A 19,578-nucleotide genomic window follows, 5' to 3' on the forward strand; every position below is an offset into this window, starting at 1 on the left:
AAATCAATTCAGGACATGAAGAATTTTGAAGCCTAAAACATGTAATATATTTAGAAAATGGATGTCAAGTAGCATAAAGTAACTTCTATTGCCATGTTTTTCATAGAATCGTTCATTCTCTATTTATGTGAACCAGACTAGAGGAATATGTGCAAACAAGAATATTTTATCCCTAAATTACATGTAAACAAGAGATACAGAATTTAGAACATACACTCTTGGTGCCTATAATTGATGTTTGGTCCAGATGTTGCAAAGAACTAAGCTGAGGTGATATATTTATACTCTTCAGAAATTGTGATTTAGCCAAACATTTTGAAGGCCTATAGAGTTTTATGAGCAATACTTATTCACTTCTGCACTCATTCATTCATATTCTGATGAAGGTTTAATACAGCCAAGATGGAGTTCTGACAAAAACACAAAAGAGGTATTCAGGGACCTGTCTACAATATAGTGAGATTCCCAAAGTTTTCCACATCTGATTTGTTCACTTCATAACCTGTACAGCAACCAGAACGATGGCAGATAGAATTATTGCATCTAATGACAATGATCTGACATGATCTGACACTTAGCTTTCTTTTTGACCCGTGTATTGTGTATGGTGTTTACTTCGTCCTAGTCCTGACTGCTATGAGTCACTAAAAATGGTTTATCCAAGTTTACACTTTTCAAACATATGCCTTAATGTGACAATTATATAGTTTTGATTAAATGGAAAGAATTTGTTGTTGCATTGATGACATAAAACAGTGACTATAATTTATATTTTCTCACTTTTTTCATAAACTGTTTTGTACTCAGAGAAAGTTAAATTAAACCAACATGCAACCATCTCCACCTTTCATTGGTTACCGACCACAATCTGAAGGCTGAACAGGTGACAATTATGAGTGGGCTAAAAAAAAGCATGACAACTACATTCATTAGACAAGCTATTAATGTTTTAGTTGGTGAATTGGTTTTATAGTTCCACTATGGTACAGGACATATGGAATCCTTGGAAGTGCATGATAATGAGATTATTCATACATCTTAAAATGAGCTGTCCTGTAGCTGTTCAGAGTCTCCTAATCTAGCCTTAGGGGCAGCTGGCCCACCTACATTCATTACTCATGGTGTGGGAAGATTGCCAGTTGTAGAGTAACATATTGGAAACTTTCCCCATGTGTCCTCAGTATCCTTCACAATTTTTTTCTGTTTCAATCAGAATTTGCTACAACATTATGCAAGTCCTCAAACTGAATGTCAAGGTGTATTTTTTTTTTTTTTTTTTTTTGCACATACTGCACTGTTACAATGAAATCAACCTTGAAAAAAATAGAGATTAGATCATGGGCAGGCAATAAAATGGCATTGGTTCACTAGGGTTTAGCCCATATATTTATCGGAACCCCGGAAGTATGGGTAACTCTAACTCCCATTGGCTGGGAACGGCAAGCCATGATCAACAGAAACTATGATCCTCCATACTTGAGGAGGCACAGGAATATACAGTAGTGGGTATGCCCAGCGGGGGCTAATCCTGGCAGACCAGATCCAGCCTGTGGGCTGGTATTTTCCTACCCCTGAATTAGAATGTGCTTGATCCATTAATATGTGCTGTTCATTTTTGTTTCCAAATAATAGAGTGAATGTTAGATATGCTGGAAGATGACATGCCAATACTTCTTGTTGATGTTGTACATCCAGAGTAGGCATCATCTCACCAGATATGGCCCTGGATATTTGTATCTTAATAGGTACTTGATTTTGGAGGGCTAAAATTAGACTCAATATATTTGTGTATTTCAGAGTTTATCAGATGTATCATGAAAAAAATAGTTGCAGCTCTTGGCCCAAAAAGCATTTGTAACAGACTGGAAAGCATATTCTTGTGTTTGTTTCTGCCAAACAGCTCGTAACCCATTATTTTGAGAAAGAATAATGAGAACATATGTATAAATGTTCTTCAACTCTGATGGGTGGCGACATGCCTTCTTAAGCCCCTTCATATGTGTAGACATGACTATTTGTTGTCAGTTTTATCAGGATTCATGCAGAGAAGTGTGGACAGAATGCATAACTCTGATATATCACAAGTAGAACTGTAAAATTTATTTGCATAGGCTAATAGACACATTTGGCATCCGGAGCTGTGGCTAGAGCTGTATTCACTGAATAAAATGGGCAAAAACAAATGACAAAGCCTTAAGCAGACTGTTAACAAAACTGAAAAAACACAACCTGTCATACAAGCCATTTTATCATTTTATTTAACAAAAAAACTTTGTTTAAACATGTAAAAGTAAACAGACAGTTATTTTCATTTGTGTTTCATGCATTAGTACTTCATGAAGAATATTTTGGCTACTGAACTGAAATCTCTAGGTAATCTAGTCTACATATCTAAAATAGATATGTACAGCTCAGTAAACATTGTTAATTACTTATAGTTCCAAAGCTCCAAAGACTACAATTTTGAGGTCCTTTGGTTCTAGCACAAACCGGTAGGAAGAAATATGAAGATACTGCTTCAAGCAGTGTTCAGGCAAAATTAAACCAAGAATCACAAGTGGGGACTACAAAATAATGAAAGGAAAAGAGGATAGGAGGAGTATGTATGTAGTAACATCACACATCTATATAAAAGTTAAATATAAGGCTACTCCTCACATCAGTCAATGTTAAAACTCCCACTGTCTTCAATAGGTTTGGATTAGGTTCTACAAGTACCTAATGTAGATGGTTCGCTTGGAATCATTTAATATTTTTTTTTAAAAAATCAAGAAATATCAGCTATCCTGAACACAATCATCCTTCAATCTAGCTATTATTAGTTTGCTAAATTTCTGTAAGACTTACAGCGGAGGTGTGTTTTGACAAGGCATTTGGAGAATGGGAAGGGTGGGTGAAGTAGCCCTAAAGATTAGTTCACGGATAGCACATTTCATGTGGATAGAAATAAACATCAGCAATTACCATATTCATCTTTAAATTATAAAACCCAAAGTGTTTTCCAGTATTTGTAGCAATTTTTTCTGTGTATTTTAAATTACATTCATTTGCTACATTAGGGTCTCTGACTGCAATTCCACCTCACATTGAATGGATGGAAGTAATCTAGAGAGGTCAATGGGATTCATTTGTTTGGAAACAAGTGTGTTTTTGAAGAATATTTAAATGGTAAGGACCAGATTCTGCTTTGGTCTGATGTACAGTAGACTTCTGATAATCCGGCACCTTTGGGACCCAGGGAGTGCCGGATTATTGGATATGCCAGATTATCAGGAGGTACTCTGGCAGGAGAGCTGTGATGGGTCTGCAGGGGAGTGGGGGTGGTGGGGAACGGCGCTGCGAGGGGCGAATCCTCCGCCGTTTTGCAGGGAGGCGGGGGAAGCCCCACGCAGCTGCTAGTGACAGGCCAGCTGGAGCTGCAAGCGGCAGCGGCGGACTTGGGGAAGTGGCGGGGCAGAGCAGCTGGGGTGCTGCCGGGTTGGTCCCACAGCACCGCCCCTCAGCTGAGTGGTGCTGCGGGACCAACCTGGCAGCACCTGAGCTGCTCTGCCCTGCTGCTTTCCCAAGTCCACCGCTGCTGCTTGCAGCCCCAGCTGGCCTTTAGCAGGCAGCTGCACAGGGCTTCTCCTGCCTCCCTGAAAAAAGATGGAGGGTTCGCCCCGCACCGCGCCGTTCCCCAACAGAGAAGGAGTTAGTGATGGTGATCCACATCAGCATAATGACATGGTATCATGGGATGTCTTGCAGAGGATAGATGACTCTATGGGAATTGGAAGCATGCTGAAGAATGTCCAAGTGATCTTCTCTGACATGGTTCCAGTCCCACAAGTGAAGGGAGACAGCAAGCTGAAAACTCTGGAAGTGAATCACTGGCTAAGTAAATAGTGGAGAGTAGAGAGTTTTGATTCTACAGAACAGAAGTTCACTTTCTATAGGAGAGAAATAGATTGTATAGATTGGATGGCCTCCATCTCATTAGAAAAGGGACTAATCTCCTCAGGGACAGGGTGCCTACAATAGTCAGGAAAGGGTTAAGTAATAGCAAAAGAAAAGGGCAAAAATAGAGAATATATGAGCACTCAGCACACAAACAAGATGTAGGGAATAAAAGTAATCAAGAGAACAAAGGACATGAAGAGAAGACATTCTTGAATTCCCTATACATTGATGACAGGAAACTAGGTAACAGACAAGAAGATTTAGAACTGCTCATTTAGTAGGATAAATTTGATCTTGTTGGCATGATTGAAATCTAGTGGGATGATCCACATGATAGGAATGTTAAAATCAATGGTTATAATCTATTTAGGGAAGACTGAATGGGCAAAAGGGGAGGGCATTCCCTGCTTCTGTGTTACTGACAAATCAGAAGACAATGATCTTAAATGCTTATAGACTTAACTGATAACGCAAGAGTATTAAAGGTGGTGCCTGCTACCAACCACCAAATCATACTAGGGAACAGGAGGACTGCCTCCTTACACACTTATCTATGTGTCAGAAAGAAAAACCTGGGGGACTTCGATCTGAGTAATATATACTGGAGGTCTCATTCTACTAGTACTAAAACTTCCTCAGAATTTCTAAACATTATAAAAATAATTTGCTGATTGAAAAAGTGTGAGCGCCAAAATGGTGGAATTTTTTTAATACACCTTGTTTTAAAGATGAACAGATCACAAAACTAAAAATTAATGTTAACTTAGGTAAAAATAATCATGACTTAATCACATGTATAAAGTGCAAGCAGAATAAAGTTCAGACTACTATGATATTTTATAGGGCCAGTTTCGTAAAGCTGAAAACAATAAGCCAAATCATCTTGTATGAAGAATTTAATAAAAAAATATGAATGATAATTGGGTATCATTTAAGAGCACCTTACTAGATACTCCGAAAGTCACAATTTAAGAAAAAGACCTCAGTGGTTTAGAATGGAAGAAAAGACAGCTATTACAAATAAAATATATATAACAAATGGGAGAAAGTTGATAGTAATGAATATAAGTCAGAAGATTGAAATAGTACAACAATGATAAGGGAAGCAAAGGAAAAATCTATGACCAGAAGATATAAGGATAATAAGAAAGAATTTTGTTACATGTAGTAGAAACAAAAAAAATGTGACAATAATATTGGTTCATAACTCCAACAAAACGGTAGAATTATCAATAAAAATGCAGAAAAAAGGTAGACGTGTTCAATAAATAAATCTGTTCTGTATTTGAGGAAAAACATGATATAATCTCAAAATGTGGTGACAATAGCACTTTCCATTCTACATGTATCTGTGAAAAATGCTAAACAATTTTTAAATCAGTAGGTCTAGATAGCTTGCATCCAATAATTTTAAAGGAGCTGGCAGAGGATATTACTGGACTATTATCGCTGATTTAAGTCTTAGAACACTGGAAGAGTTCCGGAAGATTGGAAGAAAGCTAATGTTGTGCCAGTTTTTGAAAGGATAAATAGGATGATGCTGTTAATTATACACCTATCAATATAACATCATTCACAGGCAAGATAATGGAACAGCTGATACAAGACAAATTAATAAAGAAATAAAGGTGCCTAATGTAATTAATGCAAAGTCAATATGTGTTTATGAAATATAAATCCTTTCAAACTGACTTTTTAAAAGAGATTACAAATTTGTTTGGTAAGTTTAATAGGACTCGTAATATTCTTAAACTGTATAATCAACCATGTTTTATATCTATATCTATATCTATATCTATATCTGTATCTCTCTCTCACACACATACACACACTTGAATTTGAATTGGTGTCACACATTAAATGAATTAAAAGTCGACAATCTGATAGGTTTCAAATTGTAACTCTTAATGGGGAATCACCATTGAGTATGTATCTTTCTACTGAGGTGTCACAGGGTCTGTTCTTGATCCTATGCTATTTAACATTTTTATCAATGACTTGGAAGAAAACAAAATCACAACTGATCAAGTTTACAGATGACAGAAAAATGGGGGCGTGATTAAATAATGAAGAAGACTAGTCATTGATTCAAAACAATCTGCATTGCTTGGTAAAATGGGCACAAGCAAACAATATGCATTTTCATATGGCTATACTTAAGATTATGGCTATATATAAGATTGGAAGCAGTGAATTTGGAAAAAGATCTGAGGAAATGGTGAACAATCAGCTGAACATAAGCACCTAGAGGCTAAAAAAGCTAATGTCATCTTAGGATGCATAAATAGGGAAATCTCAGGTATAAATTGAGAGGTTATTTTTCTTTTACATTTGATACTGGCACTAGTGAAATCCTGTGGAATCCAAGAAGGATGTTGATAAATGGGCAAGTGTTTAGAGATCAGTCACAAACATGATTAAAGGGTTAGAAAATATGCCTTATAGTAATAGACTCAGGGAGTTCGATCTATGGGTTCAGGGGCAGGCAAAATGAGGCCAGTGGTCTGGCCATAGCCCACTGGGAGCCTCAACCAAGCTCCCTGCCTGCACTGCTGCCACAGATCGCTCTGAGAAGCCTGATACAGGGGCCATATGTGCTTTGATGACAAAGTGATGGGAGGGGCAAAGAGGCTTTCTAGACAATGGCAGGTGCCTAGTATCCAGACAATGGAAACTGCCTGTTTGTAGAACAGGCAGTGCTTGAAGTACCTCTTCCCTAGGCTCACTGCATTCAGAGAAGCACACATGACCCTGGCAGCTGGCTGCCCTGAGCACGTGTGGGTGATGGGACAGGTGGAAAGCTTGGCTGAGGAACCTGCTGGGTTGCTGCCCAGGAGCTGCCTAAGTAAGAGCTTCTTAACTAGAGCCTGCCTCTGGGAACCCACTCCTTCCTCCTGCACCTCTACCCCATGTAACCTAAACCTTCTGCACTCCCAGTCCTGCACCCAAACCTCCTCCCAGACCCCACACTCCCTCCTGCAACTTTCCTCCACGTCCGTCTCATGCATCCATAACTCCTCACAGACCTTGCACCCACTCCTACACTCCTCTAGATCACAACTCCCTCCCAGTCTTTGCACTCCAATATCTTACCCCTGCACCTATTCCTGAACTCCTGCCCCAGTCACAACCTAAATCCCTGCACTTCCACACCTGGTCACAACCCCCTCCCAGACCCTGAACTCTCTCCTACACTCATCCTATACCCTCCCTCCTGCACCCACATTCCCTCTTGGACCCTGCTTCTTCTCCAGCATCCCAGTCCTCTGCCACAGGTCACAACCTCCTCTGACACCGAAATTTCCTCCCAGATCCCACATCCCTTCCTGCACCTCAATCCCATTCCTTCAGCTCCCTCCTAGCCTCCATCTCAGACCCTGCATGCCCTCAATTAATGTCATGAAAAAATGCGGACCTTGACCACTTACGAAATCCTTACAGTGTTTTCCCCCCATCAAAAAGTATTGCTAACCCCGGTTTAGTTTAATAATGAGGTTAAGGGGTGACTTGATTATAATCTTTAAGTATTTATAGGGGGATTAGACATGTAATAATGAGCTCTTCACTCTGCAGAGAAAAGCACAGTGGCTGAAAGTTGACTAGATTGTAAATAAAGTATAGATTTTTAAACTAACAAGGTCATTGTGGATTATCTGGCACTGACAATTTTTAAATCAAGATTGGATATAATCAAGGAATTATTTGGGGTAGGATATATGACCTGTGTTATACAGGAGATCAGACTAGATGATCACAAGGGTCCCTTCTACGCTGAAACCTATAAGTAACTCTCTACAAGCTGAACTGTTTCCTCTAGAGACCTATGTAAGCTTAGTGGCACACTTATATGTTCCACTTAAAGAGATATTTACACAGTTTAGCACTAGAAATGGGGGAAACTCCTAAAACCAGTAATATATCTAGAATTGAATGAACTTTTAAAGTAGACCTGCTGTTGTCAGTACCTTACCTACAATCCTCAGCATCAATTTGCACATGCTGATGGTCATGTCCTGTGAAATGGAACAGGCAATAATTATATTTCCATGTACAAGAAGGTTACTTTACATGCATTCAACAACAATACCAACAACATATAAAGATTTGCAAGTGATTACCTGTTCCACTGTGTTCACCCTGCAGAAATGCAGTAGTTTTTCTCCAGTACCTTCCATATTAGTACTTCTGCCATTTTCCTGGCAGTCGCAGAGGAGAGAGGAAACTAACTGCAGGCATCCCTCAAGTTAACGTCTACTTTGACCTCTCTCACATGACTGCTGGATTCTGCACAAATAAGGATGCAAAATATATCTCAAGCATAAACAATTTATAGTGTTATATAATGAGTAATATATTTCCTATATTTCCTTTTGCTGTGCAATGAGACAATATCCAATCTGTGCAACTATTTCCAAAGAGGTGAATTGAAATCCAGGTGATCATGATTTTCTAGTGCCACCTTCTGTCCTTTCAAATGTGTTGGGGTCACAGAAATTAGACCAGGAAAAGATCTACTAAGTCATCTGTTCCATTAACCTCTCAATACAGGATTGTTGGCTAGAACACTTTCTAGAGCTATGCCTTGTCTTTGTCAAACCTCATCTTCTTTGGGGTTCACAGCCTTACTTTAGAGACTATACTGTAGGCCAATAACTAGGCATTACTTAGGCAATGGCTAGTTTTAGCCATTATACTATTTACTCAATCTCTCAGTCTCCTTAATCACTTTTGTGATGGAAAGATATCAGATAAAGCCATATAAAGGACAAAATGAATAATGTGGTCACACCAGAGCTGTAGAGTTATGATTCTTATGCCAACTGTATTCTCACCAAAATTGGATTGGCTTTCTTCTCCTCCTGACAGAATGCATTACAATTTCTTGTCTCTTACAGAACTGATGCTTTTTTTTTTCATTTTTCCCCAGATGGCTTAGTCTGTGTTTTCCCAAGATGAATCTCAATTTATTTTTCTATTATTTAGGTATCCTTTATATGTCCCCTTACATCATTCTTCAGTTTCAATAGTCCTTGCAATGGTTTCTATTTTTTTGTCATACCCAGCTCATTATTGCCTCAAATGTTCAATAAATTGTATTGTATTAAATATTATTTGCTTACAGTTCCATAGATAAATTTCAGTTTGAGTGAGTGCTCATATCCAAGTTAACTTGAACTAATTTGGAGAGTAATATTTTGAGAGATATTTTACCAACTATTTTACTAAAATCCAAATATATTTCATCCATTAATCTTGTAATTCTCTCAGAAAAAGCAATCAATTAACCCGAGATTTATTTCCTTTTCTCCATCAATCTTTGAGTATTGAACAATATTTTAAGTAACTATTTCCCACTGAAAGACATTTATCCATGATTAATTACCTAACATTCCCTAAAAGAAACTTATACAAAAGCCTGAGGAAACAGACTGACATAATGCTGTGTTATGAAGGTCAAAAGATTAGGGATCTGGAAAGCTAGTAAGACAGTAAGCTCCATACAGCACGGCCTTCCACTGTTAGCATACTTCCACAGCCTTAAGATTTTCCTACCTAGGGACTTTCAGCAAAAGTATCACAACAATCTCAACAGCTGTGGTAGAACATAAGGAGAGAAATCAGGTAGGATCTTCTAGCAGATCAATGCGTGCAAAGGATCTCACCTCTTTCCTCAGAGCAACACTTATTGCTGTTCTCTTCTCCAGCTTTAAGCCTCCCAGGCTATGTCTAGACTACATGGCTCCGTCGACGGAGCCATGTAAAATAGTTTATTCGGCATAGGCAAAGAAGCAGGGATTTAAATAATCCCCACGTCATTAAAAGAAACATGGCCACCACGCTGTGCTGACGATCAACTGTTCTGGCACAGCAGTGTAGTCTAGACATGCCGCGGTCAACAAAGGAAGCCTTTGTTGACCGCTCCGGTAGACCTCGTTTCACAAGGCACATCTAGACTACCCCATTGTGCCAGATCAGCTGATTGTCAGCTCTGCACAGTGGCCATGTATATTTTAATGAATTGGGGATTATTTAAATCCCTGCTTCTTTGCCTATGCCGAATAAACTATTTTACATGGCTCCGTTGATGGAGCCATGTAGTTTAGAAATAGCCCCAGTGAAAGCCAAAGCTAGTTTGACTTCTTTTCCACTATACCATGAACTTCAGCACCTCTGTCAAAGCTTGAACCATATTTAAAGCAGCTGTTTTTCACAAGTGTGATAGTGTATTTAGATTTAGACTGAACTGGAGCAATCAGACTTGAGGATGACTCAAGCTATTGTGTTGCTGGATCAGCAAGTAGTAGATTACTAGAGCATGAGGCTGTCTACATCTGCCACAGTTCTGGGATACATCCTGAATTTTCATTTTGAACTGGGAGTTTCACATTATTAACACTTCTTTCCTTTAGAAAACATGTTAAAGTACACACTTTTAGTATTGAGAAGTGATTACTGTTTTTTTTCCTGCACTAGTCAGCATAAAAATTGGCATGAAAATCATAGAATCATAGATCACTAGAACTGGTAGGGACCTCAAGAGATCATCGAGTCCAGTCCCCTGCCCTCATGGCAGGACCCAGTACCATCCAGACTGTCCCTCATAGATGTCTATCTAACCTGCTCTTAAATATCTCCAGAGATGGAGATTCCACAACCTCCGTAGGCAACTTATTCCAGTATTTAACCACCCTGACAGTTAGGAATTTTTTCCTAATGTCCAGCCTAAACCTCCCTTGCTGCAGTTTAAGCCCATTGTTTCTTGTCCTATCCTCAGAGGCTAAGGAGAACAATTTTTCTCCCTCCTCCTTGTGACAACCTTTTAGATACCTGCAAAATGACAATATGGTATAGAAAGAGATTAGGTTAACATACATAGTCCTATTTTTTTAAGTGAAAATTCATCTCCAAGAGTGGCTGTGATTTTGAGGTTGAAAAAAGAAATTGCAGAATTTTGTGTCATGTATCATGACTTCAGGTAAAGTGGGAGGCTTGTGAATGGTCACTTCTTTTTAAATTCCTCTTTAACAATACATGTTAAAATACACAAGTAATACTCACAACATACTTTTGTGGAGAATGTTTTCATGTGCTACATCACTGATCATAAGTTTTTAAGCTCAAGCCTAGTGGAGGCAACTGACATCAGTATTTGTATACTTAACATTAAAACTCAAATAGAGAATGTGAGAACCACCTAGTATTATTGACAATGTAAAATAAACAGCTGTTAACTTTACAAAATACATCACTAGTCCCAGTACCAATGGGATCAATGTATTCTTTTAGATGAGATCGTTAGATGACCTAATGCATTATTCATCCACAAGCCTACATATTGAAAAGTGCATGAGCAAGAACAGCACATCTTCCAACATGATATCATATGATAATAGACAAAACAAATACATAACATTAAAAACCTGTCACATCCTTCTCATCCATAGTCATGGTATATACCATAAAACAATGGTAGGCAATCTACAGGCCGAGGGCTCCATGGAGCCCATTGGAGTTCTCATGTGGCTAGTGAAACATGTCGCTTACCATTGCCCACACAGAGGGTTGCCAGATTCTGCAGGCTTCTGTCTGCATAGTTTCTTTTTCCTGTCGGTATTACTAAAGTGACACACATAAAGCAAGAACATGTGAAGTGAAGTGCATGCCGACTGCACACAACATTAACTGTGAGAGTCATATGCTCCCTCTGCATCCAACCAAAATACTGCTACATTTCAATTAGCACATCCCAGAAATTCTAGGTATGCAATCACCTACTTAGCAAAACTACCCTATCCAGGGAGACCATCTTGGTTATGGTAATCTTGAAACCCACTGAGATGAAGGAGGGCCACTTATGCATCCCACTCACTAGCCTAGATTGCCTAGGAGATACTTAAAGAAAATACAGGAAGGGGGGTGGAAGACAGAGCATCATTCTCTTCTCTCCCCTACCCCCCTTTCCCTTCTCCTATTTATTTCAAGTTTTCAAATCCCCTACTCATAACTCCAGTCATCTGAAGAAGCGGGCTGTGCCCACAAAAGCTCATGATATCATCTACATGTTTTGTTAGTCTATAAAGTGCTACCAGACCATTCATTGTTTTTTTACAGTATCTGCACTCTCTCCCCCCGTAATTTCCCCTGCAAGCCACTAGATTTTGTAGTTAGGTTTGAAACAATTAAATATGGAAGGGTCAGGTTGAAATGGAAATATTTGTATTTGATGTGCAGAAGGTGGCTAAACTCTGTCCTCAGGTACTGGAGATACAAGGTGTGTGAGGTAATAACTGTTATGGGACTGACATTTGTTGGTGAGAGAGACACGTTTTAGAGTTTAAATATAGCTAGCTCTTCCTTAGCTCTGGGCAACATGGTGTATCACATCAAATGCACTAAATGCCCCCAAATCAACTGTATTGGTGAAACCAGACAATCACCACTCTCTTGAATGAACTCACAGAAAAATGATCAAGATACAATATAATATCATGTTTGAGTGATCACTTTTCACAAAGCTCTCCACATTTGATCTCTCAGTTTTCATCCTCAATGGAAATCTGTACAACACCTTCAAAGTTTAAATACTTAACTTTGCCATACACTAAAAGTCATGGACTTAATACAGACAATGGTATTATGTCTCATTTAAACAATCTATAACCCACTCCCACATACCGTATTTTCCCCTCTATTCCATATGAATGGAGAGGTGTTAATGGACCATTTTATCTTGAATGACCCCTTGGAAAATGTGTTAATTACTTATTTTAAACAATCTGTTCCACCTTGTATTTAGCTATGATACTCTGTGTACAATTCCCAGGCTTGATGACAAGCTCTGTATAAGCTTGAAAGCTTGTCTATCTGACTAACAGAAGTTGGTCCAATAAAAGACATTACCTCATCCACAATATCCTGGGACTGACATGGCTACAATAATACTATATCCTGTACTAGGTCAAGATAGTGTGAGTTACTTTGTTTGCTGGATAAATTAATTATTGGAATACATAGCCCTGAATCCTGCAGAGAGCTCACATATTCCCTAGATGTTTTGGAGGAATAATTCTGGAAATAGTTTGTCATGCTTAGTTATGGAGACCCAATTTTACTATTAGTACCAAACTTTTTTCAGTAAAAGCTTTATTTGAAGAACAGGCTTTTGAGCCATGACATTAGGTATAAGTGCTGACTGTATAGCTGCTCTAAGTTTGGAGAGCACTTTGGGAAAAAAACCAGTGGGTGCTCAACACCCACCAGTGGCCCCATTGATCAGTTGCTCCCTCCTAGTGATTCCCACTTGCTGTCGAGTCCTTCTCATCAGCTCTTCCCCCTCCCTATAAGTGCTTCCTGTCCACTGCAAACAGCTGTTCAGCTGAACAAAATTTGCACACCAAGTTGTGATTTTTTCCCTCAGAAATGTTACTTTGATTGAGATATTTATCTCTGTATTTTATAAATATTACCAGTTTAAATCTTTCTAGTTACATTTTTATTTAGTTCTAACAGTGTACGGATTTAGGCTGTGTCTACATTGGCAATATTTTGCACAAAAGCGGCTGCTTTTGCGCCCAATCTTGCCACAAATACTGGCCACGAGTATTTGTGCAAGAACACTGATGTTCTAATGTACGAAATCAGTATTTGCTTCTTGCACAAATACTCCCACTCTGGGATAAGCCCTCTTGAGCAAATATTCTTGCGCAAGAGGCCAGTGTAGACAGGAAACGTTAATTTCTTGCGCGAGAAAGACCGATGGCTCAAATGGCCATTGGAACTTTCTTGCGCAAGAGAGCTTCTACGCTAGCACGGATGCTTTTGCGCAAAAGCACATTCCAGTGTAGATGCTCTCTTGCGCAAATACTTTTAACAGAAAAACTTTTCCATTAAAAGTATTTGCGCAAAATCATGCCAGTATAGACGCAGCCTTACAGTTTGTACAGTTTACCTTGACATTCCCATATTGTACTTTTGGGGTTTGAATAAAACACTGGCTTGGGCTTCAATTTTATGGATTTGGTTGGACAATTTAAGAATTTACATACTGATATTTGAGTCCTCTGATTATCATTACAATAAATACCTTTAAAGTGCAAAAGAAACAAATTTTGGAACTGGAAATCTTTGCTTTTACCTTTAACTTTTACAATCATGTACACAGATAAGTCTTTTGTGACTGTACATTTACATAGGCTTGTAAATTATTCCTGCTACACTTGGAATTAATTTATGCCGGTGTCACGCAGAAGAGATCAGTTTGTATCAGAAAGAAAAATATGGGATCTGATTCAAAGGCCCATAGCAGTCATAGAGGTTCTGAACAGTATGCCTGTAATTGCACAATACATTCCCCATTGCCTCAGCCTTATAAATAATGTGCATTTGGTGAATTACACTTTTAGCACTTTACATATAAATTCTAGGAGCGTGTCTTTTTATGTACACATACATTTACTGCAGAAATTGTACCCAATTTTAGAAATACACATTTGCTTCCAAAGACAAAAATATCTCCCATTGTACAATATCTCATAGTGCAATCAGCAGTTACTGAAATACATTAGACTTTCAGAAAGAAACTTTATTTTGGAATAATTGGCCTAGAGTCTTCAGCAGATGCATACCTTGAAACTTGAAAAAGATTCTTTACTTACTACATTCTAAATCAAAGAGCAATGATAATTAATGTGCTTAGTCTAATGAGATGTAAAAAAATGATAAATCATCCTTGGTTGGGCAAGAAGAATAATTTATAAGACACAGTGGGTACTAAATAACCAATAAACTCCTTAAAAATAAACCCAATTTTATTGAAAAAAATAGGCACTGATTTTAGCTACCTTAGTGGTTCTCTTTAAACTTTAGGTGGTGGAGGGGGGAAAAAAAGAATAAAAAGGTACCATTTGATGAGAGATTATGTAGTCTTTAGAATTGAGTAAATTTAGTTGCTGTTGCAGCAGAGAAATGTGATAGGAAATTTTACAGTTGAAGGAGAAATGTCACAGTATTTTGATAAGAGAGCGATGAACTTTTTTTCCCTTGTGCCATTATCAAGGCGAAGTGAACAAAATGCATCATTTATAACCCACAGCTCTACCATTATCTCCTGGTGAGACACTTGTTTTAAAACACACAAGGACCTTTTTTCTCTAAGACTAAATCTCTCTGTAAGGCTCAGTCTTCCTTTATAGCAATGAAAGAAAGTTGACACTTGTGTGGACCAAAGTTTCCAGGCAACCACGCAAGGGCAGTCATGCACCCTCCAGGTCACCCCTAGTTCTGAAGTACAGAGGAAGCATATGAACAGTATATGTCCCTTTGATCACAGATACCATCTAAAACTGATGTAGAGAAAAATCCTGCACTACTGAAGAAAGGCACTTCAGTCAGTTTAAAGTATTTCATTACTAAACACAGCCCTGAAAAGAAAGTGTAATATGTTACAGAGAAAGACTGCTAAAACAAAGTATTTCTTGATAGCCACAAAAACATCCTGGACTCTGACATTTTGTATTTCTATCTGGGGATCTTTCCTCTCTCTTCTTAACATCAAGCACAGCAAAATCACTGCTTTCACTGCCTGGTGTTCATTCAGCAAAAGCAATATCCAAATATGCATTTTTTAATTGTCATGTGGGTAAGTTCTGGATGACTAGACTAGTGGGAATTTCAAAGAGGCATTACTTTTCCTTTGACTACATATAAGGGTATGATGACTATAATACAACTATATGCTGCACTTCATTAAAAAAGGAAACCTCAAAGAACAGATATTTCCTTGGTTTAAGTGACTTGAGCTGGTTGCTGCAGCCTAATTCTTTAGTGAATCTTTAGTGCTAACTGGCACCATTTATGGATGTCTCACCACATACCAAAGATTTCAGCTGACACATAGATTAATCATCCCTGTGGACATCACCTGCCTTTACTGAGTTGAAGTCCTGTTTGTTCTTCCTATGGGTCATCTCCTTAAATCCACCACTCTTTGGTATTGCAAGTACTGCTTTCCAAACCTCGGCATTACTCGCTCTTTCTATACAGATTAAGACACATCCCAACCCCCGAGTACACATAGCACCTCTCTGGAGAGCTCTGTCTTATTTCACTAAGCACTCAAAATGGTAAGATTCACTACACCAAACGGAAAGAATACACCAGCTTGGAACACTTACTTCAAGATCTCTATTCCACTTAACACACAGTAATTACAGTGGGTATTTCTATACTAGCCCCCTAGTTCGAACTAGGGTGGCTAATGTAGGCATTCAAACTTGCAAATGAAGCCCGGGATTTAAATATCCCGGGCTTCATTTGCATGTTCCCAGGCAGGCACCATTTTTAAATTCCCTTAGTTCGAACTGACTGCCCACGGCTACACGCGGCAGTCAGAAGTTAATCCGAACTAAGTCCCTAGTTCGGATTAACTGTTACTCCTCATGCAATGAGACTTCATTTGCAAGTTTGAATGCCTACATTAGCCACTCTAGTGCGAACTAGGGGGCTAGTGTAGATATACCCAGTGACAGCAACGGTAAGTTTTTTCAAAGAAAAGAGATTCAAGTGACAGAAAATTAGAATATTATGAACAAATCATTACAAATAAAACAAAATCATAACATGCTTTCTAAAGCCTAAACTTAACTAAAAGATATTCTGCAAATGTCTGACAGATAGCATACTCCAAAACCTTTCCTCAGTATTTTCAAGTACAGGCAGTCCCCGGGTTACGTACAAGATAGGGACTGTAGGTTTGTTCTTAAGTTGAATCTGTATGTAAGTCGGAACTGGTGTCCAGATTCAGCCGCTGCTGAAACTGATCAGTTTCAACAGCGGCTGAATCTGGACGCCAGTTCTGACTTACATACAGATTCAACTTAAGAACCCCAGGCATCCCCAAGTCAGCTGCTGCTGAAACTGATCAGCAGCTGATTCCAGGAAGCCCGGGGCAGGGGCTTCCTGTAGTCAGCCACTGGTCAGTTTCAGCAGCGGCTGACTTGGGGACGCCTGGGGCAGAGCAGCTGGGGTGCTGCTGGGTTGGTCCAGTAGCGCCGCCGCTCCTCGGCGCTACTGGACCAACCCAGCAGCACCCAAGCTGCTCTGCCCCAGGCGTCCTGATTCAGCCGCTGCTGAATCTGACCAGCAGTGGCTGAATCAGGACGCCTGGGGCAGAACAGCTGGGGTGCTGCCCGGTTGGTCCAGTAGCGCCCTGAGCGGCGCTACGGGACCAACTGGCAGCGCCCCAGCTGTTGTACCACAGGTGTCCGGAGCAAAGTCATGGAGCACGGGGGCAGCGGGACAGCCCAGACGCGCCGTGGCTGTCCTGCTGCCCTCGGGCTCTGTGGCTTTGCTCTGCTTTGTTCCCCGTCCCCCTGGTCTGCAGACCGGGGGGGGGGGGAGGAAGCAGAGCCAAGTCGCGGAGTGCGCTGCCAGCTGACAGCCCAGATGCGTCTGGGCTGTCAGCTGATCGCGCGCTCCGAGGCTTGGCTCTGCTTTGCCCCTCCCCCCCGTCCCCCTGGTCTGCAGACCAGGGGGACGGGGGCAAAGCAGAGCCAAGCCTCGGAGCGTGTGGGCAGCGGACAGCCCTGTCCGCTGCCCACGTGTTCCGCTGCTTTGCTTCCTCTCCCTGGTCTGCTGGAGACCAGGGAGAGGAATGGCCCCGTTCGTAACTGCGGATCCTACATAAGTCGGATCCGCGTAACTCGGGGACTGCCTGTAGTTTAGCTGAGATCCCTTCTCATAAGATCATATCCTGGGCAACATGTCCTCACAAACTGAAGGTATATCTGGAGGTTCACCTGAACACTAGATATTATAGAATCACAGGACGGGAAGAGACCTCAGGAGGCCATCAAGTCTAGCCCCCTGCCCAAAGCAGGACCAATCCCAACTAAATTATCTCAGCCAGGGCTTTGTCAAGCCAAGACTTAAAAACCTCTAGAGGTAGAGATTTCACCACCTCTCTAGGTAACCCATTCTAGTACTTCACCCCCCTAGTGAAATAGTTTTTCCTAATATCCAACCTAGATCTCCCCCACTGTAATTTGAGACCATTGCTCCTTGTTCTGCCATCTGTAACTACTAAAACAGCCTCTCCATCCTCTTTGGAACCTCCCTTCAGAAATCTGAAGACTGCTATCAAATCCCTTCTCACTCTTTTCTTCTAAACTAAATAGACTAAATAATCCCAAATCCCTCAGCCTTTTGTAATAGGTCATGTGCTCCAGCCCCCTAATCATTTTGGTTGCCCTCCACTGGACCCTCTCCAATGGGTCCAGATCCTTTCTGTACTGGGGATCCAAACTGGATACAGTACTCCAGATGTGGCCACACCACTGCAGAATAAAGGGGAATAATCACTTCTCTAGATCTGCTAGAAATGGTCCTTCTAATGAACCCTAATATGCCATTAGCCTTCTTGGCTACAAGAGCACACTGTTGACTCATATCCAGCTTCTCATCCACTGTAATCCCCAGGTCATTTTTTTCCAAACTGCTACTTAGCCAGTCGGTCCCCAGTTTGTAACAATGCTTGGGATTCTTCCATCCCAATTGCAGGACTCTGTACTTGTCCTTGTTGAACCTCATCAGATTTCTTTTGGCCCAATCCTCTAATCTGTCTAGGTCACTCTGGACCCTATCCCAGCCCTCCAAAGTCACTACCTCTACCCCTAGCTTAGTGTCATCCACTAATTTGCTGAAAGTGCAATTCATCCCCTCATCCAGGTCACTAATAAAGATGTTGAACAAAACTGGTCCTAGAAATGATCCTTGGGGCACATTGTTTGAAACCGACCTCCGACCTGACATTGAGCCATGGATCACTACCCGTTGGGCCCAACAATCCAGCCAGCTTTTATCCAACCTACAGTCCGTTTATCAATCCATATTTCCGTAACTTGCTGCCAAGAATATTGTAGGAAACTGTATCAAAAGCTTTGCTAAAGTCAAGGTATATCACATCCACTGACTTCCCCATGTCCACAGAGCCAGTTACAGCATCGTAGAAGCTAATCAGATTGGTCAGGTATCAGAGGGGTAGCTGTGTTAGTCTGAATCTGCAAAAGCGACAGGGAGTCTAGTGGCACATTACAGACTAACTGAAGTGTTAGAGCATAAGCTTTCATGGGCAAAGACTCACATGCATCTGACAAAGTGGGTCTTTGCCCACGAAAGCTTATGCTCCAACACTTCGGTTAGTCTATAAGGTGCCACAGGACTCCTTGCCGCTTTTGCAGATTGGTCAGGCATGACTTGCCCTTCGTGAATCCATGCTGACTGTTCCTGATCACTTTCTCCTCTTCCAAGTGCTTCAAAATGGATTTCTTGAGGATTCCCTCCATGATTTTTCCGGGGACTGAGGTAAGGCTGACTGGTCTATAGTTCCCTTGATTGTCCTTCTTCCCTTTTTTAAAGATGGGAGCTAAATTTGCCTTTTTCCAATCATCCGGGATCTCTCCCAATCGCCACGAGTTTTCAAATATATTGGCCAAAGGCTCTGCAGTGACATTTGCCAACTACCTCAGTACCCTCAGATGCATTAAATACGGATCCATGGATTTGTGTATGTTAAGCTTTTCTAAATAGTTCTTAACCTGTTCTTTCTCCACCTAGGGCTGCTCACCTCCTTCCCACACTGCG

At 40.4% G+C, this 19,578-nt stretch overlaps 1 protein-coding gene across 5 annotated transcripts in view; it reads right to left on the reverse strand.

Annotated features, from left to right (window-relative positions):
- ZFPM2 (zinc finger protein, FOG family member 2) overlaps positions 1-19,578 on the reverse strand; it is a 569,933-nt gene that overhangs the window by 282,317 nt on the left and 268,038 nt on the right. Inside the window, exons 3-4 of one of the 5 annotated variants that reach the window (XM_075920229.1) lie at positions 8,058-8,223; positions 7,910-7,952 (exon numbers count right to left, since the gene is read on the reverse strand). The exons of the other annotated variants lie outside the window; for them this stretch is intronic. Coding sequence (XP_075776344.1) covers positions 7,910-7,952; positions 8,058-8,114 — 100 coding nt within the window. The 5' untranslated portion in view covers positions 8,115-8,223. The remainder of the gene's footprint in view (positions 1-7,909; positions 7,953-8,057; positions 8,224-19,578) is intronic. 5 annotated transcript variants of the gene reach the window in all.

The sequence above is a fragment of the Pelodiscus sinensis genome, chromosome 2 (genome assembly GCF_049634645.1).
Source record: "Pelodiscus sinensis isolate JC-2024 chromosome 2, ASM4963464v1, whole genome shotgun sequence".
NCBI lineage: Eukaryota > Metazoa > Chordata > Testudines > Trionychidae > Pelodiscus > Pelodiscus sinensis.